The sequence below is a fragment of the Molossus molossus genome, unplaced genomic scaffold (genome assembly GCF_014108415.1).
Source record: "Molossus molossus isolate mMolMol1 unplaced genomic scaffold, mMolMol1.p scaffold_m16_p_7, whole genome shotgun sequence".
Lineage (NCBI taxonomy): Eukaryota > Metazoa > Chordata > Mammalia > Chiroptera > Molossidae > Molossus > Molossus molossus.
Window position 1 is genome coordinate 10,502,068 of NW_023425401.1, and position 25,873 is coordinate 10,527,940.

At 60.5% G+C, this 25,873-nt stretch overlaps 1 protein-coding gene across 2 annotated transcripts in view; it reads right to left on the reverse strand.

Moving 5' to 3' along the window:
* ADCYAP1R1 (ADCYAP receptor type I) overlaps positions 1 to 22,608 on the reverse strand; it is a 46,513-nt gene extending 23,905 nt beyond the window's left edge. For both annotated transcript variants that reach the window (XM_036247187.1, XM_036247186.1), the window contains exons 1-7: positions 22,555 to 22,608; positions 13,003 to 13,128; positions 11,589 to 11,694; positions 5,310 to 5,417; positions 3,477 to 3,497; positions 2,611 to 2,652; positions 320 to 432 (exon numbers count right to left, since the gene is read on the reverse strand). In XM_036247187.1, coding sequence (XP_036103080.1) covers positions 320 to 432; positions 2,611 to 2,652; positions 3,477 to 3,497; positions 5,310 to 5,417; positions 11,589 to 11,694; positions 13,003 to 13,050 — 438 coding nt within the window. In that variant the 5' untranslated portion in view covers positions 13,051 to 13,128; positions 22,555 to 22,608. The remainder of the gene's footprint in view (positions 1 to 319; positions 433 to 2,610; positions 2,653 to 3,476; positions 3,498 to 5,309; positions 5,418 to 11,588; positions 11,695 to 13,002; positions 13,129 to 22,554) is intronic.
* Positions 22,609 to 25,873: the final 3,265 nt, after the last annotated feature.

Genomic DNA, 25,873 nt, shown 5'->3' on the forward strand with positions numbered 1-25,873 from the left:
CGGAGGATGGCTGCCGGGCCCAGCAGCAACCCTCCCACCGAAGGCTGGGTGTCCTGGAAGAGTAGCCAGGGAGGTGGCGGCCGTGCGGTGGGCTCTGGAGGTGCTCGGGCAGCGAAGCAGCTGCTTCTCGGCCCAGAACGAGTGAGTGGGGGTCTGGCCTTCTTCTCAGCCGGCGGGGTACACAGGGGTGCGCATGAACGCTGCCTTGGGACCTGAGACTCCTGTAGTCCCAGCAGGACTCAAGGCCTCTGGTGGGCACACCCTTCCACCCACCTCCTCAGCCCCACCTCCACCCCCTCCAGGGGGGGCGGACACTCACCTGGTCCCCAGCCTCGGACTCATTATATTCATCAAACCCGCAGGCGTCGAAGTAGTGAGGGAAGGGCTCCGACCAGCCGTCCCGCGTGCAGTTCCGGCCCACCACCCGCATGCCTGCAGCAGAAGCAGAGCTCAGAGCACGGACGTGGCCCAAGAGGTCCCGGAAGTTCTCATTCGGAGGTTACTCTGCAAGGGGGCTTCCCAGAACCCCATTCACCCCTCTGGAAGCGTGGCAACTCGAGGCTCACAAAGTCCTCCACTGTCCACGGGCAGAGTGACGGCTGACGGCCTGGAGCTCAGCCGTTCCAAAGGGCGCGGGGGCGGGGGAGGCACAAGCCGATCTCTTAACCAGGGCAGAGAGGACAGGCCGGGCTGAATCCAGCCTCCTTCCCTTTTGGAACCGGCAGAGGCTCCCCAGAAAGAGGCCTGGGCCCCTCTCCGGGGCCCGGGTCAGCACTCATCAAACTTCAGTGAACAGAACAGCCGGGATCATCAGTGCAGATTCCAGGCCCTGTTCCCACCCCACCCTGGGATTCTGGTCCAAATATCACCTCAGGTGACTGTGGGGCAGGACATCCCCTCACACCTCGAGGAGGTCAGCCCTAGGCGACACTTTCACCGGGAGCTCTGGGCCTCCCCGCGGCCGCCACGCCAGGTACCACGGGGACGCAGGGTGTAACTGAGAAGACAGCCAGACCCCCATCAACAGCACAGGTCTTATGAGGATACACACTTGGGTTTTCTGAAGAAGAACTTGCCTTCCTGAGTTTAGAGGTCCGTTTCCTGACACTAATGTAGTTTAGTTTTCTTCTGATCGGCTTTAAAGGCCCTTCTGTGGGACACTGGAGGGTCCGAGTCACTGGCAGGCCGCACAGTGGTGCCCGGGCGCAGCTCACCCTCCCCTCTCCTGCTCATCTGTAAGGCTGACCTCTGGATGTCCAGGGGCAGGGACAAGGCAAGCAGTGCCCTCTGCCTCCAGCCAGCCCCTGAGTGTGGCCCCAGCCCGACCCCTGTGCCCAGACTGGCCTCCTGGGACAGAGGAGGTGGCTCTCCCTTCACAGGATTCTGTGGACAAGAGACATCTGCAGAAAAGGGGCCCCAGCACCCAGGCTGCTGGAGGAACCCCACCTCGGTGGTATGGCCAAGGCCACCTTTGGGGAGCTCTGCAAGGAGGCAGCGTGGGGACTAAGACAGGAGACCCCACCTCCACTTTTCCAGCCTCATGCCCTCTAGCCAAGAGAGTCCGAAAGGCGCGTTCCGGGGCTTCCCAGAGCAGCAGAGGGACAGAGACGCTGCCACAAAGAGAGCTCGGCCAGAGCAGGGACACGGGTCCGCGTGGCTCTGGGGTCTGGGCCCTCAACAGGACGGGGGGTCCGGCAGGCCCGGGAGGAGTCATTCTGCCTCACAGCCCCACGCAGCTACCCCACGTCCGGCAAACCTGCCTCAGTGCCACCGAGCAACCCTCCCCAGTCCCTGTGGGCCCTTCTCCAGGGTCCGCACGTCCCAGGGGACCATGGCCTTGGCCACTTTCCTCCCCCGGGCCTCCCTCTGCTCCCTCTGCCCATGGCAGGGGCCGGGGCGGGGAAGTCGAAAGGCGGTTTCTTTTCAAGTGTCCTGGGCCATTTCCTTTCTCTAGTCTCCTTCTTTCTCGTTTGCGTTTAGTGACAGTGCGGGCTCAGAAAAGTGTGAGTCTCTGTTCAGAACAGTGCCATGCTCGGCCACTGGGTGGTTGGTCTCCACTGTCAGCACCCCAGTGACGGCGGCTGGTGACCTGTCTAGGGTGTCACCCCAGCAACTGCGTGGGAGCACGGGACCTCGGGGCAGAGGTTCTCCAAGTGGGTGCCCTCCCCAGACCAGACGCATCCCCTGGGGGACTGGCTAGAAATGCACGTTCTCGGGCCCCACCCCAGGCCTACTAAACTAGAGGCTCCAGGCAGGGGCCCAGGAATCTGAATTTTCACAAGCCCACTGGCGGATCATGACCACAAAGTATGAGAACCACCATTCTACACTCGGGGTTTCAAAGCTATCAGGGGCCACCTCATCCAGGAGGTCTTTATTTAGAATCCACAACGGGGCTTCGAGAGACCCGTGCTGTCCTGAACGTGCGTACCACGTTCTGTCCGAGCGCCTGAGTTTCCACGGGGAAGATCCACAGCCTTACCAGGGAGGGAAAGGGACCCGCCAGAGGTCACACAGCCAGAGAGGCATAGCCGGCCTGGGGGAGGGATCCCCACGCGCACACGTGGGCAGATGCCCCCCACGGCCAGTCCGCGGTTGACCCCAACTCACCTGAGAGATCCAAGGAACTAATGTCTTCGAAATCAAACTCTCCTGCAAAACACAGACATGGGCATGAGTCAGAGCGCACGGCCACTGGCTCGCCAGGGCTGCCCACTGTAGCTCTCCAGCGGCACGGCCAAGGCTGCCCCAGGCCTGGAGGAGGGGCGGGCTCTCGGCCGCACACCTTTCTGCCACTGCACATTCTAACGTCAATCCCGTTTGCTTTGTGTGCATTTCGGTGATGCTAATGATGCCGCCGCCTCAGTTCTCCGCCCTGGGCCACAGGACGTGGACACGGGCCGCTGTCGGGATGAGAGGGTCTCCTCCGGAGCGGAAGAGGAAGGAAAGCGGATGACGGGCCTTTGCAAGGACTCCCTTACTAGCAGTGAACCTCCACTTCTCCAAATCCTATTTCCAAGGTCCAGCTGGCAGGCCGCCTCCTCCAGGAAGCCTCCCTGGGCCTTTACATTATTCTGCCTGCATGCAGCATCCTTAGGTCTCTTGCTCTCGAGCTTGCTGCACATTCCAACTCTGTTGCCACTTGGGGAGGTCAGTGTCTGTGTGGGCTCACGCACACATCCAGGCCCGCACGGATGCACATGGCGGGCTTGTTAACCCCTCCATGGGTAAGTCGCATCCTCCCAAATAAGCCCACGAGCACCCTGGGTCCAGGGTTGCACCTTCCATCTATCTGTGTCCCCACCCATCTCTAGGATGGCCAAGGGGGGTGACAGGAGGGGGAGGAGGGAAGAGCCTAGTCCCTGATAAGCCTCTCATTCCACCCCCACCCATTCCCAGGAGTCAGAGCTGGCCTCCAGCTGGATGGACAGATGGGCAGATGATTGGCAGTCTGTCCTCTCCAGGGTTCCTCTTACCGATGGTTTCTGTCTCCCAGACTGAAACAGAGAAAGGGAGAGAACACAGAGATGAGCAAGGGCTGAAGTGGGGTCTGCTCTCACTGGTCCTACTGGTTCCTCTCTCCCCCACCCCCAAACTCTGGGCCCAGAGCCCTGAGGACTACATGCTGGGGACCGGCCGGACACGGCAGACTTCTACCCCTCCCTCTACCACAGGACAGGTACAGAGCGATGCAGAGGCCTTGGAGGAGGGGAGAGTTCTCCCGCACCTCCATAGCCTGCAAAGCAACAACTACCACAGTGCACGTGGGGCTCAGCCCTGGGAGCCCGGAGATGAGACGAGAGATGCCGTTCTCAGCTTCCTAAGTATTCAAGCAGTCTCACCGACTCGGCTGTGTGAACGGAGGTGCTAACAGGCCCTGCCTTAATGAGCCACTAGGAAGCAGGTGCAAAGAACACTCATTGTGCAGCGCCAGAGGGAGATGAGTCTGAGGGAATGTTTATCTTAGGGAAATCCCATTTTGCTGCTGATTTTGCCTTTCTTAATTGTTGAAAAGAGGCAGGCTTGCCTCGGTACCTGACCCGGAGTAGACGTTCAATGAACGCTAAGGGAACGATGAATAAAAGGAGTCTGGCACGGAGGATGTGTGTCCTGGCTTCTGTAGGGATGGCTTAGAGGCTGGGCTGCCCCATGCCTGGCATCCACCACTCTGCACTTCCTTCCTGTGTCTCCTCTCTCAGGATCCACCTCCTGTCCTGTTCTAGTCAGGACATGGTCACACCCAGACCCCTCGTCGTCCAGACAGGAGTCCTGCCACCCTCCTCCGGGCTGGCAGGGGGTCTGGGGTGGGAGGTGCGGCTAACAGGCCCCGGAGGGGACGAACGGGAGGAGGGGGGATGGAGGGCATCGCGCCTGCTCCCTGCTTCTCTGGTCTTGGGAGGGAAGGCCACGACAGGCCTGGCACCCCAACTCGCTGTCACTCTCCCACTGCCACACCCCGCAAGCACCTGGCTCTCGGGCAGGGTCAGCTTTGGCGAGTTCCAGGGACAAAAGAGAATCTGCGTCTGTCTCTCAGACGGGACGGGGGACATTGGCCACCAGGACTCTGTAGTGGGTGGGGTTTGGAAGCTACTTCTAGAAGGCCGTCAGCCGGAGCCTCAGGAGGAGGAGGAGGCTGAGGCCCAGGCTGAAAGGGACCTGTGTGTGGCCACAGGTGACTCAGATGCTTCCTGCAACCAAGGCCCGGCCCAGGGCTGGGCGGCCAGTGGGGTTCTCAGGAAACCGCCCGGGGGGAAACCAGCCCCGCTGCCCCCCTCCTGCCCTCACAGCGGCCTGAGGACAGCGAGGACCACACACGCGTGCCCGACCGACGCAGGCCTGGGCCCCGGGCCTGGGTCTGTGTGGTGTGCGTGTGTGGACGCAGGAGAGCATCACGTCCAGCGGCCAGAGGGTCTCACTGCGAGTCTGTGTGTGTCCCTGCGCCTCTGAGCATCTCTCTGAGTGATGACGATGGTAACATCAGCGAACAGTTACCACTGAATATTAAAACGTGCCCAATCCTGAGCCAAAGACGCCCACGTGTGTCACTCGAGTCGCCAGGCACCACACCACCTTCCCCTTGGACAGAACAGAGGACGGGGCGAAGGCCTTGCCCAAGGTCCACAGCGGGGTGAGATGGAAGCCACGTGAGAGCCCACCTTCCCCGCGGTATGAGGGCTGCGGAGCAGGGGAAAGCCACCGGCCTGGGCGTGCCGGTGTCCTGGTGCTGGTGTCCCGGGAACGTCTGGGGCCCAAGTGTGGGGAGGGGGCCGGACTGAGTGTGGCCTGAAGAGGCCCCAGGGGAAACCCACCTTGGTCTGGATCCAAGATTTGGAAGAATTTGGGGCAGCTGACAAGGACTATCTCACCCACGTGGGCAGGTTTCCAGCAGGTGATGTTGTCCCACATGCCGGGGCAGCCTGTGGGGAGAGAGCCACGTGAGCCACGCGAGCCACGCGAGCCACACCCTGGCCTGAGCGCCTCTCAGGGGTCTTGTCGCCTCGCCTTCCTAACGTGGTCCCCAGGCCCAGCACCACGGGCGTGGGGAGGCCATGGGAGGGGAGTTCACCAGGGAAAGGACGTGGAGGAGGGAACCCCGTGGACAGCTCCTCGCAGGTGAGGGACAGCGGCGGTGACCGAGTGCCACCTCCCGCGGCGGCTGTGAGGACTAATGAGCTCAGACGCGCACAGCTCCCAGCAGAGTGCCAAGCTCACTCAATGCACGTCCCCTGCTGTTAGCATCGCTAACGTCACGATGTCAATCAGGCGTCCCGGGAACGCATTCCCGAGGGAGGCCGGGCGGGAGCAGAGGCCAGCGGAGGGCCGGCAGGTCACCGCGGAAGCCTGGGCAGGCGCCAGGCAGGGCGGGCCAGGGGCAGGCCTCCTGCGCTGTCGGGGTCCGTGAGCAGCCGGGTCTGGGTGCTGTTTGGACCAGGAGCGGTCTGTCTCTCAGAACCGAGACCTGGAACGATGGAGTTGGGAGCCTGAGGTGCCACAGGCAGGTAAGGGCAGGGGCCACGCGGGGGCCACGCGGGAGGAGCCGTGGCCCCAGCCTCACAGCAGAGGCCAGTTCTTGATGGTTCCTGACCACCCACACACCTGCTTGCGACACCGGGTCCTTGAAAGCGACCCAGCAGCACAGCACTGGCTGCTGTGGCCCACGGTGACTGCAGAATGGCCATGGAGCGTGGTCACACCTGGCCCATGTCCCAAGAGCCCGTGAACAGATGTTCCCTTGACATGGAACAGGGGCCCTGGCACAGCCATCTGCTACGACCAGCTGCCGCTCCCGAGGCCCCGGGCGGTGTAGATGGAGGTGAGCAGTCATGAGGATGGAGGGCCGGAGGGGCGCAGAGCTCGGGGGTCGGCATGAGCAAGAAAGGAGGCCCAGGGTGGAGGGCAGGCCTGGAGGCAGGGCGGGAGACTTCTCTTCACAGCTATTTTCCGAGCCCCTGCCATGTGCCAGGGCCCACTCGGCCCAGGGCCACAGAGGTGGAGAAGACACACTGGGAAGTTTGCATTGGAGGGGTCACCGTGTCCCCTCCCTGCAGGGCAGCCACGAGGCTGGAGTTCTGTCTGCTTCTGCCCAGGGCTCACTGCATGACCCTGACAAGTCTCTAGCCCCTGCACCCTGACTCAGTTTCCCTGCGTGGACCAAGGGCTGGGTGTCCCTGAGGGTACTCCCAACACTGACTGACGAGAGCCCAAATCAGGAACAGAGTTCACTCGGGACTTGCTGGTGCCCAGAAAGAAGGCTGCGGAGGCTGGGCTGCCTCTCCTGGCCCCACTGCCACGCAAACATCCCCAAGGGGCCTCTGCCAAGCTTTCCCCCGGGCAGTCAGATAAAGGTCTGGGGTCCAGCGGGGAAGTGGGAACTGGAGAGAGAACAGGGGTGCTCCGCACTGGGCTGCTCTGCAGGGCCGCGGACCTGGCGGGTGTGTCCAATAGGAAGGTGCGGATCTGAGAAGCCCAGAGGAGGACCTGCCCCAACCACAGCAGGACTGCCAATGGCGAAGAGGGGCCGGCAGTCCGGCTGGTGTGGCTCACTGATGGATTGTCGGCCCACGGACCAAAGGGTCACGGGTTTGATTCCTGGTCAAGGGCATGTACCTGGGTTATAGGTTCCATCCCTGGGCCTGGTCATGGCATGTGCGGGAGGCAACCAACCGATGTGTCTCTCTCACATCCACGTCTGTCTCTCTCCCTCCCCCTCCCTCCCTTCCACTGTCTCTACAAAGTCAATGGAAAAAATATCCTCAGGTGAAGATTAACCAAAAAAAAAAGAATAGGAGCTGGTGAAGAAGACTGAGGGGTGGCCAGGAACACCAGGAAACCAGGAGAGGTTAGTGTCACGGGAGCCAGGATCCGTGCTTCAAGGCGGAGACGGTCAAGCGCGTCACACCGCCGGGAGGCTGAGGAAGCGCCCCTCCAATTCCTGCCCCTGCTCAGGCAGTCGGAAACCAGAACCGCTCCTCGCCCTGGGGGGCCCTGCCCTGGGACACCCCTCGCCTCCCGACCTCTCCCAGTGCCCTCCTGGCTCTGCCTGCCTGGGGACAGAAGGCCCCCTCTCCGGGGCTGCTCCCACCCAGCCACCGACGCAAAGCAGCAAGGAGGCCGCACCTTGTCACACGGCCGGAGCAAAGTCCGCTGGAGAGAGAGGACTGCGAGCCATTAGCCTGGACTGGAACAAAGTGAGACGCTAATCTCAGGTCGTCATGGTGACGATTCTGTCCAGCTCCATGCTGTGTCAAAACCCGTGAGACCCGAGCACCGAAGGGACTCAGACAGGCACGGGGGTCCCTTAGAGAAGCCGCCCGAGGGTGCTCGGGTATGGTTAGCACAAGCCCCTCATTTTCGCACACAGTTCAAGGGTGAAAGTGATTTCGGGGTACTGAAAGTTACTTTACAGTCCGTGCTTCTGATCTGTGAGACGCGGACGAGCTGTGAGCTCAGTGTTTGCGTGTGGGGGGAGGGGCTCAGGATGCAGCCCTCCCCTCGAGGTCAGCGGCTCTCAAAGTGTGGACCCCTGACCAGGAACACCACTGGGGACTTGCCAGAAATGCAGATGCCCAGGCTCCACCCAGACCCACTGAGTCAGACACTCGGGGGCTAGGCTAGCCATCTGGGTTTTAACACGCTTTCCAGGAGATTCTGATGCAGACTCAAGTCAGATTTGGGGAGTGAGTCCCTCAGAGTGAGGGTCCCTGCAGACCCCACTCGTCCCCCATGCTGGGTGCCTATTTCGTCTCAGAGAAGCTGGGAGGTGCAGAAACGAGGCTGATTTTGCTTCAGGACGGGGAGCCTAGGCCCAGCCCTGCAGGGGTTCCCTCCTCCAGGCCTCTCTGCCGTGGGTGAGGGTGGGGGTGGGGCTGGGCCCAGGCCCTGCGCACCCTGGACTGGCCCCAGAGGCCGGGTCGGAACAGCAATGAGCAGGCTTTCGTCTCCTCACAGTCTCCTTCCTCTGCCTCTGCCAAGGCCCTGCAGGCTCCCCCTTCCATCTCCTCCTGGGTCTGGGGACCCCAAGGAGGACCACACCCGACCGGCCCTGCGTAAATGCAGGCCGGGCCACCAGGCCGATGCAGCCCTCGGCCCTGCAAGGAGGAGGCCCTGGCTGGACGGACCCTGGCAGGCTGGCTGCCTGGGCAGAGCAGAGAACAAACCGGCCCACCCAGCAGGCAGGGCCTGTGACCCGCGCGGGCCTGAGACCCTCAGGAGTGGGGAGTCGGGTTCCCACGCGCAGGGGTCCTTTTTCCTTCTCCTGGCACAAGAGCGCCTGTGGCACAAAGGGCACCCCGGCGGGGCCGCAGACCTGGGGCCTGTCCCAGAGCTGGCTCGCCCTCGGCAGACTTGGCTAGTGACTGCCCCTCTGGTCTCAGCCTCTCCGTGTCACGTGACAGAGCTGGCTCAGTGCAGTCTCAAGTCCCGTTTAGCATTCAGGGGTTGGAATGAGGGACCAACCACTAAGTACAACTCCTCCATAACTCTCAATAAACATCTTTACGACATGCCAGAGATGTGCCAAGTCGGAGGGCTTGCTTCCACTCTCCATCACCTTGCCGAGACTCTGCTCCATCACCCGCCTGCCTGGCTCCCACGTCTTCCCCAGCATAACCCTTGGCGTCCACTCTGAAGGCCACTATACACACTGGCACCTGATGTTCTCTGGGGGTGGAGGTCCTGGGACCCGTGAGGGACAAGGATTTAAGGAGTGCAGGTGCCCCCCGAGGAGTCCCTAGGAGCCCCCATGATGCCCCACCCACACACAGTCCCTCACCCCAATAGAGGGTTCCAGAAACAGCAAGCTATTCAGTCCCCCTTTCCCACCTCTTGCTGCTGGGGCTCCCCAGCCGAGGATGGTCTCCCCTTTCATCGACCCTCAGCTCCTACCTGCGTCAGGTGCCCGCTGGCCCCTGGGGGCTCGCTGAGGCGTTTGCAGCCCGGCCCGGGAGTCTTTACAGTTCATGGTGGCTGGAGGGACCGGGTGCTGCTTCAACTGGTTTGGGCTGCTCTTGGGCACGTTTTTCTAAAAGCTCCCTGGTGATTCCGATGTGCCGCGAGGTTTGACAACCAAGGATCTAGTTTAAATACCTTTCTCTCCACGAATCCTCCCAGAATTCCTTTCTTCCTCTCCCGAGCACACCTGCGCGTGAGATGCCCCCTCCTGGGCGGGCATCCATCCTCACCTCTGTCTCGCTCACACGTGTGCCGGGACGTTCCTGTGGGCTATCCTCCTTGTCCTCTCCCAGCCCAGGGCTCACACACCTGTGCCACCTCCTCCCCACCTCCCTCCTCTGTCCTTCCCTCCTGATGCTTCTTGCCGCCCAACCCCAAATGCACCTGACACCTGTTACACAGGAACAATGGTCCTGGGCTGGAAGGCGAGACACCTGGGTTCCAGGTCCACCTCAGGGCCGCGTTCCCATTCCCCAGATGGGGAAAGTCTGGCCCGCGGGCCACGCAAGGTCCGAGAAATCAGTACCAGCTGACATCACACACCTCATAAAATGCGCCTGGCCAAATACAGCAGTCTAATTTTTAAGTTGATAATTTTGTATAGCCCATGGATGTGCTACTATAAATATCCAAATGGCCCTTGGCAGGAAAAAGTTTCCCCACCCCTGGTGACCAGAGCCTTGGACAGATGTTATTTTGGTATCCAGCACCTGGGCAGTTTCCCTGCCTCAGTTTCCCTGGCTGGTAAGGCCTGGAATCCACTTGCAGCTTTGGGTGGGGCTGAGCCAGAGTGCGGCTGGAGGGCGACGCCGGCATGGCCAGGAGCTGCTCCGTTTCCAGTTAACTTTCACAGTCTGGCCCCGGCCGGTTTGGCTCAGCGGTTAGAGCGTCGGCCTGCGGTCCAGAGAGACCCAGGTTCAGTTCTCGCTAAGGGCATGTACCTCGGTTGCAGTTTGTCCCCGGCCCTGGTTGGCTGTGCGGGTGGCAGCCACTCGATGTGTCCCCTTCAAGTCAATGTTTCTCTCTCGCTCTCTCTCCCCCTCCCACTCTATCTGAACAAAAAATGGAAAAATGTCCTCGGGCGAGGATAAAACAAAACAAAACAAAAAGAACGTTCAGTCTGGCCGGGAGTTCCGCCTGCAGGGACCATTACCCGTAACTGGGCTGCAGATTAATCAAGTACTTAAACAGATGGTGCTCAGAAGGGCTCCCTGTGAACGGGGAGGATCCGAGGAAAAGTGGATCCTTCTAGTCTAGGCAGGGAGTCCCACCCTCCAGCGACAGAGGTGTAAGTGAGGTTGGCGAGGCCTCCAGGATGCCCTGGCCCCCAAGTCCCCAGCTGCTCACGCAGAGCCTCTCCCTGGCGCTGCGGGGAGTCAAGACGCCGGGAGTCCCGTCCTGTGGACTCAGGGCCCGTCTGCATAGTGAGGGGAGAGGAGGAGGGTTTGCACAGGACCGCTGGTTCTCAGCCGGGGGCCACGCCACTGCCTCGGGACGTGTGGACATGTTGCGAAGCATTTGGGGAGCCATGGGCATCTAGTGGGGAGAATTCGATGCTGACTGTCCGCAGCGTGGCCTGCAGCGTGGCCCCTCCCGTGGGGCAGGCACAGTCCTCTCCAGGCTCACAGCAGCCCTGGGAGAAGCGCGGCCCAGACAGGCCTTGGACTGGGGGTCCCGCCGCTGCCTCGTTCTCTGGCTGCGATGCAGTGAGCAGAGGAGGCGGGAAAGGGCCCCACACGTCCTGCCTTGGCTGCTCAGCTGCTCTCCAGCTCGGGCACCGGCAACAGCTGTGTCCCTGCTGCTGCCGGGCCCAGGCTGCCGGCTAACGAGTTCTCTGACAGCACGGCCCAGCCCCGCAGCGCTGCCCCAGCCCCCCGGGAACAAGGAAGCCACATCCAGCCACCCAGCACTGCCCCTCCCTCGGGAGGCATCCAGCGCGGGCCGACCCCCGGAGGGCCACCCCGGTGTCGTTGTGCAGAGAAGATCCAGGACTCCACCGCCCCCAAGGGCTTTCTGAAGGACCCAGGGACCTGTCCCCTCCACCTTTCTTTACGAGGTGGCTAGAGGCTGGGATGCCAGTTCTAAAGGCTAGCCTGGACGTGCCGGGGACACCATGTCCTCCCCTCCGCCCTACTCACCTCGGGAGGAGCTGTTGGAGGCCAGCAGTTCGTTCGCCTTCTGAATCCTCTCCAGACACGTGGCCTGCTCCTGCCTGAACATGCAGTCGGAGCGCATGGCGGCCGTCTGCAGGGACGGGGGGGGGGGGGGGGTAAGGTTCATCTCCAAGCCCGGGGTCAGTGGGGGAGGGGCACAAGCAGGATGAGGACAGTGACAGAGAGACCTCGGGGACCCTGACATCTGCTCTGTCACAGATACCATGCGGGTTCTTCTCCACCAACTCAGTGTGTGGCCTTGGGCGGGTCCCACCTGGTCCCTGGGTCTCGGTTTCCCTGTCTAATACAAACAGCAGCAAGCACACACCGGGCTGCATTATTCTGCCACCTACTACATGTGTGTGGGATGGTGTATGCAGATACACCCAGGCTACTACCAGGCACTGTTTTTACCATTTCTCACTTTATAGTTGTGAAACTTAAGCCCAGAGATGTTAAGTAACTTGCTCAGAGTCACACAGCTTAGTGGACTGTACAGCCAGGATCTAACCCAGACAGTCTAGCTCCAGAGACCACGAGGCTACTATTGCACTTTAGGGAGCAGCAGGGGCTGGGCGAGGGGAGGGGCTGGGAGCTCACCAGCTCTCCCCTCTGGAGGCTCAGGAAGGAGATGCAGGCGGAGGCAGCATTCATTGGGCCTATGAACCACTTTCATTTACTCTGGCCCCATTTTACAGAAGGGGAAACTGAGGCTGAGAGAAGTTAAGAGACTCCTGCCCAAGGTCCCACAGCTGGTGAGTGGATTCAAGCACAGGACCAAGAACTTCAAGGCCCACGCATTGCTGTCATGACTCACTGGAAATTCGGGGGCAGGAATGGTTCCATAAGGGGATGTCGGGGAGCATGGAGGCAGCACCAGGCATCCGAGCTGCCAGAGGCAGTGTTCAGTCCAGCCCCGATTGTTCAGGGGTGCAGACGCCTCCAGGGAGGGGACAGGCCTGTCTGCGGTCACACAGTGAGGCAGGGCAGGCAAAACCGGGGTCCAGGCTCTTGAGACAGCTACATTCACAGCTGGTCTGAATGCCCAGCTCGAGGCAGGGGCCCAGGCGGGGACGCTCCCCCCGCCCTTGCTCTGGGAGAGACATGGGCAGGGAGCAGGTGCCTGAGTTCTGAGCTCTGACCTGGCAGACTCGAGGGCAGAGGACTGGGGCCCAAGGGGCCCTGCCCAGGGCCCTGCAGACAGTGAGCAGGACGGTGACTGCAGAGCTCGAATGCCTGCCCCGCCTCAGCATCAGGACAGATCTGGAAACTGCGACAGTGTCCGATCAAGTCAGCTGAGGGTCTTGAGGATGGGCAGACACAGGTTCTCGGGGGGGGGGGGGCTCAGGGGAGCTGGGGGCTCCGGCTGGTGGTGGAGGGGACGGTCCTGGGTCCTTACCATAGGCAGCAGCAGGAGAGCCAGGGAGGCTGGCACGATGCTGGCCATGACGCTTTTCAGCCCGCAGGGAGGCTCAGACAGCACCGTTCGCCTCCCACTCAGCAGCGCTGGCCAGCCCTGCGGTGTCTGGGGTGAGAGAGAGGAGAGGCATGAACCCCGTGGGTCCTGTGGCAGAGGAGGGCAGACAGCCTGCCTTCCCCCTGGCCGTCTCCCCTACCTGGGCAAGGCTCTCAGCCTCCATGCACCCCCGTCCCCCACCTTTGTCTGTGCAGGTCTTCATTCTCTGCCCACAAACACCTGCCGAGCACCTGCTCAGGGCTAGGCGCAGGGACACAGCGGGAGCTCAGCCCCCAGTGGCCTCCTGGGACGGGCTTGGTGGCTTTCTCCTTGGCAGCAGACGCTGCCTCCCCACATGTCCCTCCACGAAGACAGCCTGGCTGCCACATGTGTGCCCTCTGCCCTCTTGCTCTCAGGCGAGAGCACATGATGAAATCCCCACCTGTGGAGTGGGGGTGGCGGAGACGTGTGCCCCTTGCCCATCAGGCATCGCAGGCTGTCCTGTCTGTGCCTGCACCCTTCCCAAATGCGGAACCAACCCGGCTTTGACAGGGCAGCAGAGATCATCCCTGCGGAGTGGGGAGCAACATTCCCAAAGGAACAGGATGGGGGGTGGCTCGTGGAGCCGCCTCCCCCAGCTCCCGACCACCACGCGAGTGGGAAAGAACCGCACTTCTAACTTGCTCACTGGGAGAAGGCGGCTTTGGTCCAGCACCGAGCCTGGTGCCCCAACCAGCTCCGCCGCCTGCCCCCTCCACCCGCTGGGCCTCCAGGAGACAGCCTTCACCTCTGCAACGTGCAGAACAAGGCGGCTGCGGAAGGGCACACGGCGCTGCACAGGCTCGAGGTCCTCTGGACAGAGGCCACCAGTAGGGACAACAGGGAGTGGGGAGTCTAGTGATGAGGTCAGGGGAGCCCCAGCACACTCCCAGAGGATGAGTCGGGTCTGCTTCTAAGACTGATCACTGATGCATGTTCCCACCTATCCAGCAAGTCGGTGCCCGGAAATCTATCCTGGAGAAATGTTTGCACTTGAACACAAAGAGGCACATGTGAGGCTACTCACGGCAGCATCACTGCAAACGGCATCGACCGCAAGAGATGGGGCCACAGGCGTCCATCACTGTGGTTGGCCCCGGCACAGCCACACAGTGGAGTACTACACAGTAATTAAACATTTTTTGATTGCTATGAACTTACTTAAAAGGTTGAGTAGGCCCATGTCAGGTCACCACTAACCCATGGGTGCCTGGTTCGGGGGGCCCAGGGGGGTTGCATCCTGAACACGAGTCCTTGCACACCCCAGCAGCAGGCAGGGCTGCCGTTACCCGGGGCCTTTGTGCCCTGGCCCTCCGCCCATCCACGCCTCTCTCCCTCTCTCCGGGCCTCTCCAAGCTGCCCTCAGCCTCTCCAAGCTCAACTGGGTGACCAGCTGACCCAAAGTGGTGGAAGGAAAACAGCCACAGGCAGGCTCAGTGAAAGGGGCCCGCCCTCCACCTGCCGCTCGCCCTGCTTGGGGCCCACTCAGATGCTGAAGGAGGCCTCGGGTATCCCTGGGAGATGCTCTGGGAACCCGGAGGCCACGGGGATGCTGGCCCAGCCTGTCCCCAGGGGTGCAGGAGGCCTGCACAGGCTGGGAAGGCACTGGCCTCAGCACCCCTGGGTGGTGGCTGAGCCGGACCCTCGGGCTTTAGTCCGCATCCGCTCCCAGGGCTCTGCCAGCCCTGGTGGTCACAGGCTGCCTCTGGCATGCCCTGGCACTAGTGGTCCCCGGGGGCTCGGTCACCTTTACTATCCCTGGGGAGCTCAAGACCCTGTTCGACCTGCCTGGCCAGAACCAAGAGTGCCTAGCCCCCTCTGCCGGTGCTGGAGGTTGCCTCTCTCCGCCAGCAGAGGGCCCAGAGAAGAGCCACAGAGCAGAAGGTGTCAGATCTGGGGCTGACTCTCGGGCACACAGGCCGACGTCAGGCCACAGGATGCTGAGGTATGAAGTCAGGGAGGCCTCCACCCAGGACAATGCCTTTAGCCCCTCCAGCAGGGATGCCAGCAACCTGGGCTGACCCTGGTCTCAACATGCACTCTGACCTCAACCTGGGCTGCCCCTCAGAACCACCGCGGAGTGTTTAAATCACCCCTGCCCGACGGAGTGGGCTACCCTAGGGCGGGGCGGCATCGAGCGAATAAAGGCCCTCCCGGTGACTCACGTACCCAGGGTCACAAAGCCTGTTGAACCTTCATTGGCACCGAGAGTGCTCCCCCCAAGAGCTAGTGGCTTCCTGGGCTCCAGGCGCCCTAGAGGGCAAGCAGGTGGCAGAGGGCAACACGGAGTTAGTGTACTGATGACTGGCTGACTTCTGATTCATTCTCTCTCTCTCTCTCTCTCTCTCTCTCTCACACACACACACACACACACACACATGTCCACAGACAAGATCACAGAGACAGATCAGAGGCAAAAAAGAGGCATTTATCCCCAGGGCACCCACTTGAAGGCATCAATACAAACAGCCATGTGTGGAATACACAAAGGAGCTGACAAACAACCGCATGCTCGCGCGCGCGCGCGCGCACACACACACACACACACACTCCTGCCCAGCGATGCAGAAGCAGCTCGCAGAACCGAGAACAAAGACGTGCAGACGCAATCGCACTGCAATTCAGACACTCAGGTGTGTCCATCGGACCCCTGGCCTGTACGGTAACACACACTGACACACGTGCGCAACGGCACGCAGCTACACAGCGGCCATGCGATCTATCTGGATTCAGACGCAGGCGGAAGGACACACAGGCACACGCTGGCCGGGCCGGAGTTCACCCTGCTCTCCTACAGGGCAGGGCCGCAGCACCGCTGCAGTGAATTGAAGACGCGCTGGAGCTCAGGCCCCAGCCCAGGCGGCCCGCTCCCTGCTTCGTCATCAGGCTGCTTAGGCAGCGAGGTGAGCCAGCAGCCAGGGGCGGCCCCAGCCCGGGGACACAGGGTGGACGGGTTGGGAGACTCTCTACACAAGCCTGCTTTGGAACTAGACCTGGGGTTCCGGACTCCCACTGTTGTCCTCTCATTCTTTTCTGAGCTCTAATTGACATTTAACATTGTGCTGGTTTCAAGTGATGGTTCAGTATCTACGCACTGCAAAATGATTGCCACGTAAGTCTGGTTAATATCCATCCCCAGAGTTACGCATTTTTTCCTTGTGACGAGAGCAGTTCAGGTGTATTCTCTTAGCCCACTGTTGTCCTCCCTCCCCCACTGCAGTCCGCCCCCTGCCCGCTAGACAGACACACCAGCAAGAGACCCTGAAAGCGCTCAAGCCCTGACCTCCCCACTCCCCCACCTCAGCTGGGGTCACCTCCTCAGCCCCTCCTGGCACCCTTGCTGGACAGGTCTGAGTTTACAATATCAGACCGCCTGCCCCAAACCGAGTACTCCCCTAGTACTCCCCTGCGCCCTGTGAATGGCCCTTCTGCCCTGTAGGTGAACCCCTGGGTCAGCCACCCCAGCCCTGTCCGCTGCTGCTCCTCACTGGCTGCTTCCCTCCTCTGACTCCCCCAAGCTGCAGGTGACCCTCTCCCAGGGCCGGGCCTGGCCCCTGCAGCCCCCTCCAGGGTGGACCCTGGGCCCTTCTGGCCCAGCCACACGAGTGGCTCAGGACGACCTGGTCACCCATCTTCCCAGGCTGCCGCTCCTGGGTCCAGGCTCTGATCACTGTCCAGGGGCAATGACCTGAGGACCGTAACCTGTCTCCTGACATTTGCCCTGGTGGACTTAAGGACCAGTCTGTGGGAGTTTTTAGCTTAAGGGCTTCAAGCATGTCACTTAGCTCTTCTGTGCTTCAATTTGATTATCTGCAAAATGGGATCATAGTAATCTCTCTCTCCTGGACATCACTGTGAGGAGGCAGCAACAAATGGAGGTCAGTAAAACCACGGAGGACACAGGGTAGCCTGGCTCCAGTAAGGACTGTACATCTGTTAACTGTAACTGTTAACATCTTACCACTCGTGTTCAGGTTTTGGCCCCGTCTGGCTGTCTCCTCTACCCCACAGCCCTGTGTCCCACACACACGGGAACAGCAGGCCGCTGCACCTTTCTGTACTAATGACTGCCATTTATTAGGCACTCAGCATGTGTCAGGCATGCTTCCAAGCAATAAATACGCATTAACTCACTTCACCTGCCCAAACCTATGAAGCAGTGACTGGCGTCATCCTCATTCTGTAGCTGGAGTGACAGGTCCAGAGAGGCTGTGCAACTTCCTGAGGGTCACAGAGCAAACCCGTGGTGGAGCTGGGATGTGAGGCCGAGCCACCTGGCTCCGGAGCTTGCGCACCCCAGGCTCCTGCTGCCTCTGTTCCTGCTCAAAGGACTCCGCTCAGAACCAGCGACAGCCCTCGTGACCCTCCTCACACCGCTCGGACTGCTCAGGCCTCTGCTGCTTCCTGCCCATACTTCTCTCCTTGGGTAGACGTCATCAGAAGCGCAGCATTTCAGGCCAGAAGTGGACTTTACAGGCCACCTCCCTGTGGCACTGACTGTGGGGGAAGAGACTAGAGGGGCGACACGTCCCCAGGTCACCCGGTGGAGAGTGTGGGCCCCTGCCTGCCCTCGGTGGGCCGCATGAGTCCATCGACAGACGGGGCCGGGCAGCTGACGAGAGCAGCCGGTCCTTGGATGGGCCACTCTGCCAGGCGCACAGGAAGACGGCGTCACCTGTCAGCACACCGGAGCTGGCCGTGACTCACCAGGCTCCCGATTTTCCTCGTGGAGTGGGAGGGGACTCAGACGCCCTCCACCAATCCCCTACTGCACTGCCCCGCACCCTGCAGGGCCCTTTCTACAGCACCCCAGCCCAAGATGGCCCAGCTCCTAGGATGGGGCTCTCACCCCTTCCCAGCGGCTGGGCCAGCATTCCACCCCCTGGGGAGAAGCTCTGATATCTTTCTACTGTGTCTTCCCAGGCTGTCCTTTACCTCGCGATGTCCTCACAGTGGGACACACAGCCCTGGGTCCCTCTCTTGCCCTCATGGGGCGGGGCCACCTGGTCCATCTCCTACGGGACTTCTCTGGCTGCTCAGCATCCTTCCCCATCCCCGGGCAGTGCCACACTGGACAGCAGGCAGGTGATAACCCAGAAGTGGATTGCTGCCTCCCTTGCTCTCCTTCCTGGGCCGGGCGAGAGGAAGAGGGGAGAACAGGCAGGAAGGGACATGATGGAAGCAGCAGGAAGTGTGGAGGGAGAGGGGACCAGGGAGCCAGGAGCTGGCACTTGTTTGCTGATATTTACTGAGCATCTCCCAGCACAGGGTGTGGCTTAGGGAGAGGTGACCCTTGTTAACCACAGTCCCCCCTGAGAAGATGGGAGCCCCTGGAAGGGAAGGCCAGCTCTGATGCCCCCAGCACTTGGCACAGGCAGGGCACGTGGAAGGGACCCAGAAAACTGGTGAGGGCCTGCTGCAGGGGTTTGGAAAGGTGACTTTGGGGTGTGGAGGGGCACAGTGAGGTATCAGGAGGTGGGGGCAGAGAGCAGAGGCTTTGGATGCCAGGGACACTGCAGCCTTGTTCCACTGGGCATGACTAGGGGCAGGATGAGTTTTAATCAGGGAGTCAAGTGACAAGCTTCCGGGCAGGGAATATTCCTCAGAAGGCTGGGGAGCTCAGTGGGAGGGGGAGATCCTGCACTGAGGCTGTGTCCTGGGCCAGGGCAGTGATGGGGCCTGGGGAGGAGCAGATGGAATGGAGAGAGACAGGACCCAGAGACATGTGAGGACAGGAGAGGACAGTCTCTCTGGCTGACCCCTGGGGAACAGGCATAAAGAAAATGAGAGGAGGGGACAGAAGGGGCAGGAAGAAACCAGAGACAGGACCTGGCTCACCACCCAGCCGGAAATCCGAGCTGAGAAATTTGGAGATATCTATAAAGGAGCGTTGGATCTTTTTCTCAGCCAACCCTCTGCTGTGCCCATTTGTCAGGAGGAAAATGCAAGAACAGCTAAGGCAATGCATGGACCTGAAATGAGAGCACCCAGGTAGCTCTCAAAGCCAACCCAACCTCCTACTGCCACCTCCAGGAAGTCCATCTTGGCTGCACCAGCCTCCATTGACCTCACCCTCCTCTGTGAACCACCAGTCCTAAACGAGGAGCCCCTCACTCTGCTTTCGGGTCTCTTCCTGCTCATTGTGTGTTCTGAGTCTCACTTGGGACCAAGGGGCATGTCCAGGTTCCTCTGTGGTCTCCCTCCTGGTGGAGGTGGGCACAGACCTGGGCACAGAGGGTGGATGGAAAAGGAGCCTCCAGAGAACTCCAATGGTGTGAGGTTTTGTGTTCAGTCATGAATGTGGTCTCCAGGTGTCCTTAGAGTGGGAAATTTATCACATGGACATGGCAGAGGCCTCTCTCTCCGGTGGGGTGCTCAGGCCAGGCGGGGAGCCTCTCCTGGCACTGACCCATTAAACAGAGGGGCACTGTGAGCTCCAGGCTGAGTGAGGGGTGGCATCCCAGGCCCCTTGGGCAGCTTGAGCTCTCAACACTCAGCCCCTACTTAGCCACTTCTTACCTGACATCCAGGTCTTAGCAAACCCCTCCAGCAGATCAGATCCAGCCTGTCACCTATTTTTGGACAGCCAAGAATGATTTTCACATTTTTAAATGGTCAGGGGAAAAAAAAAAATGAAAAGACTCCCATTTCAGGAAACATGAAAATCGTATGCAATTCAGATCTGAGTGTCCCTAAATACAACTCCTCAGAACCCAGCTGTGCCCATTTGTTTCTCTGTCATCTGCGGATGCTTTTAAACTGCAACAGCAGAACTGAGTAGCTGTACAGTGTATGGCCAGCAAAGCCTAAAATACTGACAATCGGGCCCTCTGCAGAAAGTTCCCCAGCCCGGGCCCCAGTCTCACGCAATGTGTGCGCTTCCCACATCCCATTCAGCATGCACCTGCACTTTCATTAAAAGGGTTCACGTGACCTTCCTTGGGCACACGTCTGAGTCCCAGGTACGTCTAGATCTGTGTGAGGGTGTGTGTCCCAATGTCCATTTGTCTTCCTGTTGTTGCACGTTTTGCCCCAGCTCTCTGGCAGGTGTCATGGGAAGCCTTCCCGGCTCTGTGTCACTCCTCTTTGTGTGTCACTATGGGGGTGATTGTCACTATGCGCCTATGACGGCATCCAGGGCTCAGTACAAACACGTCGCAGTTGAATTGCTGCCTGCGTGTTGCCTGGCAGCTGGACCACTAGGCCCAGACATTCAGACCCGGGACTCAGATGCCTCTGTTCAGAGGTGTCCGAGGCTGCCAGGGCCTCGAACCCTCCCCAGGGAGAAAATCCCCAGGCAGACCCTGTCTGGAGCATCAGACTTCTGTTTACATACCTCCCTGACAGGAAACCCACTGTCACGCAGGTGTAGGCTCCCAGGGAAGAAGGCCTTCCTGGTGCTGAGTTGGGCAGAGCCTGGCTCTGTCCTCCAGCAGACAGCACAAGGTGTCTGTCCCCCACTTGATTAGGGCCAGCCCTTGGTCAATGAAATCTCCCTCCGTGGGAGGCCAGAGACCTGGGAGACCTGAGGCCATGTCTCCGGGAAGAAGACACCTTGCAGCCCTGGCTCCTGTCTTTCCTAGCCTCTTAGCTGCATATGCTCATTGTAAATACCCATTTGTGTGTTTGTTTATTCAACACGAATTGAGAGAGTATTCCGAAGTAGGAGCATGGCAGGGGGGTGGCCGCAGGAGAAAAATGGTTCTGAAGCTTTCTCCAATCAACCTCCTGCCAGCCTTTAGCCTGACTAGTCCTTAGAACACAGAAAACAGTCCTCCAAGAGAGTCCCCAGAGACACCTCCCCTCATTGTGAACAGTGGCAAACAGATTCCAGGGTCTTGTCCCAGACGCAGAACCACTGATGAACTACCCATGGAGGGGGAGGAAGGGATGGGCTGCCCCCCTGGTCACCCCACACACACTTGTTGATGGATTGGTTGGAAGATCTGGCCCAGGGCCTGCCAGTGGCTTCTGTCTCCAATTTATACGTTCAAATTTCGGCTTATGTCCAGACTGGCACCTCTGTTTGCCCTCTCCAAGGTCAGTGGGGAGCAGGAGCCCAATTCATTCTGTAACTGAGTTCTCTACCAACCCAACCCACCTGTACCCAGCACGGAACTCAGATTGGGGCATCCTGGGAAAATCTGGGTGCTGCTGCTACCCACCTACCCACCCCGCAAAGCTCACACAGTGTTCCATCCCCTTCTGAAGCCCACAGCACTCAAACGCCTCTAGCCGGACTTTCAGCAGCAGCCTGGAGGCAAGTAGCCCTCCACAGTCTGTGTGTAGCCCCATCCATCCCAAGCCTCCCCCGCCACACACACACACACACACACACACACACACACAGGGCCACTCACAGGAAAAGCCAAATGCGTGTCTGGTTTTTTTTGTTTTTGTGTGTGCGTGGGTTTTTTTAGAGGGGGTGGCTTTGTGGGATACTGCGAGGCTGGGGGAGGGGGAGAAAGGGAACTGACGCACTTACACTAAAGGCACACACAGGGTCTGCAGCATCAGCAGGGATCTGCCACCCTCCCCCAGCATCTTCCAAAGGGGGCCTGAGCTCCTTCCAGGGGTGAGGCTCCACTTCCCAACTCCATGTGGAATATAATCAGCTTCTGCTGGGCTCCCTTCTGAGTTTCAAGCTCCATCCATTGGCACCCTGGCCCCTTGTGATGCCCCAGCCTGCCAATGTCCTGCCAGAATGCGGCCCCCTCCTCCCAGAGCTGCCGCGGGAACCTGCACCTTTAAGGCAGCTGGACGGGGTATCTAGCGGGCCCTCTTCAGCCTCGGAAGCAGGTGTCTTTCTCCCATAGCCTCCCCCCCCCCCAGCCCCCAAGACATTTCCTCATGGGACTACCAAAACCTTCCCAACCCCAGCTCTTCCATATTGCGGGAAACCAAGAGAGGATGCTCCTTGGAACAATCTGGAATGTGTCACCATAGTGGGGCATTCTATTCTGGCCCTACCCCACCTCCTACCGAGCATATCGCTTGCTCACCCCTCAAGCCTCCTGAGACCTGAGGTACCCAGCAGCCAGGGACCCTCCAGCGCCCCTGTGCCTTGGGAGCAGACAGGTCTTTACGGGACGCTATAGGTCTCTGGCCGCAGTGCTTGCCCGGCCCCTGGTCCTCCCTCTGGCACCGGAAGGGGCGCGAGGTAGCGAGGCCGACCCACCCCCTAAGGGCTACGGGGATGGGTCGCCCGCAGGGCCCCCAGACATGGGGCGGGGGTCCGCTTGTGGTGCAGGAAGGGAACAGCGAAGGGAGGGGCTTCATTTTGGACTCGGGAGGTCGGCCCCGCTGCTCTGGTCCCTCTCCGTCCCTCCGCGGAGGACGCGGCTTTGGGAAACGATCAAACTGCAGGAGGGACCCGCAGTCCCGAGGGGCGAAGATTCCGGAGTGTGGGGAGGGCGGTCAGGGCGCGGAGGGCCAGGGGCAGCGGGCGGCCCTTACCTGCTCCCGGCGGGGCCTCGCCGCGGGGCTGGGCTGCGGGTCCGCCGGCCGGGCTCCCCGGGGACGGCGCGCAGCTGCCAGTCTGCGCCCCGCGCCGCCCAGGGACGGGGAGCGTGTGCGCCGCTCGCAGGTCTCCGCGTCCGTGTGTCAGCCGGCGCCCGTGGCCGCGGGTTCCTGCCCGGCAGCGGGTGCGTGTGCGCACGCGGGGACCGCGCTCGCCCAGAGCCGCCGCTGTCAGTCACCGCCCGCGGCGGGAGCGCGGCGCCCCACGCCAGCCTCTCCCGCCCCGCGCGCCCGCCGGCCTGGTCGCCCTGCAGCAGAGGCGCCGCCTCCGCCAGGCTGGGGTGGGAGCGCAGCCACCGACCACCACCTCCCCCACGCACTTCGCAGGCTGAGGGCTGGGGTGCAGGCCAATGGGCGCCCGGGGGAGGGGTCAGGCGGGGGTGGGGGGAGCGGGACCCCGCCCGCTGCTTTCGTCCTGCTGAGAGGCAGGCACCATGGAGAGCTGCGGCAGGGACCCAGGGGGCGAGGATGCGGGGGCGACCGATCCCCGTTGTCGCCGCGCTTCCGGGGCTCAGAGTAGGGCCTTCGCCAGGGCTCACCGCCCTCCTTTCCACCCTCCCCAAGATACCTACAGCGAGAAAGCCCTGTCCTTTCTCCCTCCCACATCCTCACAGTTCTGTCTGTCATAGCCTGTTCCCCCCACTCCAGGAAGCCTTCCTTACCCAGCCAGTCCTAGACCCTCCCTGGGTCTGAGCCCCACCGCCCTGGCCAGAACGGACCAGCTGGCTTTGGGTGACCCCCTGGATGTCTTCAAATGTGATCTGGAGGAGGCTTCTGTGTTCACAAAAGGGCTGGGGGCACACAGGGGAGCCTGCCGCAACCTGAAATGATACTTACTGCTCAGAGTCAGACTGCCTGGCTCCAGCCCCCAGTGCCAGGCTCACTCTGTAAGCCTGGGCAGGTGATTTGATCTCTCTGGGCCTCAGCTTCTTCCTGTCTTAACATACCCCGTGGTAGTTTTCACTGATTGTACTTATTCACTGAAGAGCAAACTGCTGCTGTTATTGTGATCCTTCTGAACCTCCTCCTAGTACAGATGGGTAAACTGAGGCTGAATAAGGAGAACTGAACAGGTCAAGGTCATACAGCCAGGCGGTGGTGGAGCCAACTCTGAGAACGCACTCCCAGGCAAAGTACTTACCCTCTGCCCACCCAGCCTTCCACCCCTGCGCTCACTTTCTGGTCACTGCCCAGGTGTCAGCATCCCCAGAGCTCCCTCCACAGCCCACTCATCTCTCTGCAACCAGACGCTGTCTTTCCCCATTTATATCAGTTATTGTCCAACCTCCCTGTGAGCCCAAGTGCTGGGTGTGGCCACCTCATGGAGGAAGCCTCAGAGAAGGGGAGCGATAAGAGACTGGAGCCTTTCCTTGAGGATTCTGGTCCAACTGAGGACAAGAAGACTGGAAGAGAGCTCAGGAGTCCGCAGTGGAAACCGGAACAAGTACCTGAGGCCCCAGAAAGATGCAAGAAGTTCCCCAGGTCCACACAGCAAGTCGATGTTTCCTTTTTACTGCGTAATGAACACTGGTCCCATCGGTACACCTCACCATTGGTCACCCTGACTCACATTCCTTTCAGTCCAGGAAAGCTGCCTGGAGGAGGAGAACATCAGTGCTCTGTATCGGAAAAGAGTAAAACCCTTCCGGAGAGAAAAGGATGCAGCGTTGTGCTAGAGTCAGACAAACAGACAGACAGGACTTCCCTCTGGACCTGGCTTGTTGCCCTAACCCCTGGTCGTCTGCTTCCTTCATTTGGACGACCCAGGCATTGTGAAGATCAAATGAGATGCTGAGTGTGAAAGTGCTCTGTAAACTGTGAAATGTCAGTAGAGGGAAGGAGCGGCTACCCGGAGCCTCAGAGTCCTGAGGGAAACGTGGAGTGAGGAATGCTGGGACAGGGCGAAGATCAGTCATCCACTGCAGGCCCATTTACCCTGGAAATGGCACTGGTCAGACCCCCAGATGAGGTCCCCTTGGCTCTGAGGGTTACATTCAGCTCCTGGCTTATTCCCTTTTCCATACTCAGAGTTCTCCGGGTCCCGCTGTGGGTTCTGGATCCCTTGCACTCTCTGCTGCGTCCCCGGATGGGCTATGGTGTGTGCAGTGAGCAGGCTGGCTGAGCACACCTTTCTCTCTGCCTGGGCAGCAGCTGGCCAGGGGAGGAGCCCGGCCACGCTCTGTCCACAGCCTTTCCCGTCACCTCTTCTCCTTTGCTTCAAGGCCCCAGCCAGAGGATGAGATCCCAGCTGACCACATACAGGGGGCAGGCGGGGCCCCAGATACCACTGTGCGATCAGTGCCGACACAAAGGGACTTGGCCAGGGGGCAAGTGGGGTTAGAAGTCCAGCTCCTGCTCTGCCCATTGCCTACCAGGCCTGGCACACAGTCTACCCAAAAGGGGCAGTTTTTCTAATCAGTCCTGGAGGGGGCCTCACTCTCATCTCCCCAAGTGCTATCTGAGCTAGCAGTCCTTATAGATGGAGCTCATCTGAGCCCCACCTAGGAGCATCGGCTTTGGGGAACACATGGAAATGAACATTTGAGCTGGGATCTAGGGTCCTCTTCTCTGTGAATCAACTGCCTAAGCCCAGCAGGACCACAAGACTTCCCAAGGACATACAGGTAACCTATCAGATTGGGGACTGAAGCCCATGTCCTGGTGTCTTTAACACTGTCCTACCTAGTGGACTGCCCCCATCATGCTAGAGGCCCCGGCTGGAATTTCTTGTCCTGACCATGTTCTGCCCTTCCAGGCTTCTTCCAAACAACTTTGGTTGTCCTTGAGCAAGACACACTTCGGCCAATTCTGTTCCCTAGATGGGGTTTCCCAAGACAGGGCCAGAATCCCCCTTTCTCCAAGCCGGCCTGTCCACTCTCAGCCTGCCTGCCTGGCTTCAGGAAGACTGGAGGCCAAGGGACAGTCTTAGAAATGGTCTTCTCTCATAAGACCCCTTTATTACCTTCTCCCCCCTAGAGAGGGTCTAGGGGTCTCCTCCACAGCTTTTCCCTTCCTCTGAGGTGCGCACTGCCTCAGCCCCTTCCGCGGCCGGCCGGCCAGCCAGCCAGGCGGGCAGCAGCTTAAACTATAGGTTTTAATTCAATTTTCTGAGACGTGGCTGAGGGAGATAGATGCCAGGCTGCCCTACCCAGCATTCATCGCTCCTGAACAGCAGTTCCCCGTGAGGAGCGCCCGCCCCCACCCCACCCCACCGAGCCCGCCCTGCCCAGGCAAGGAGAACAGCACCTTCCGGGAC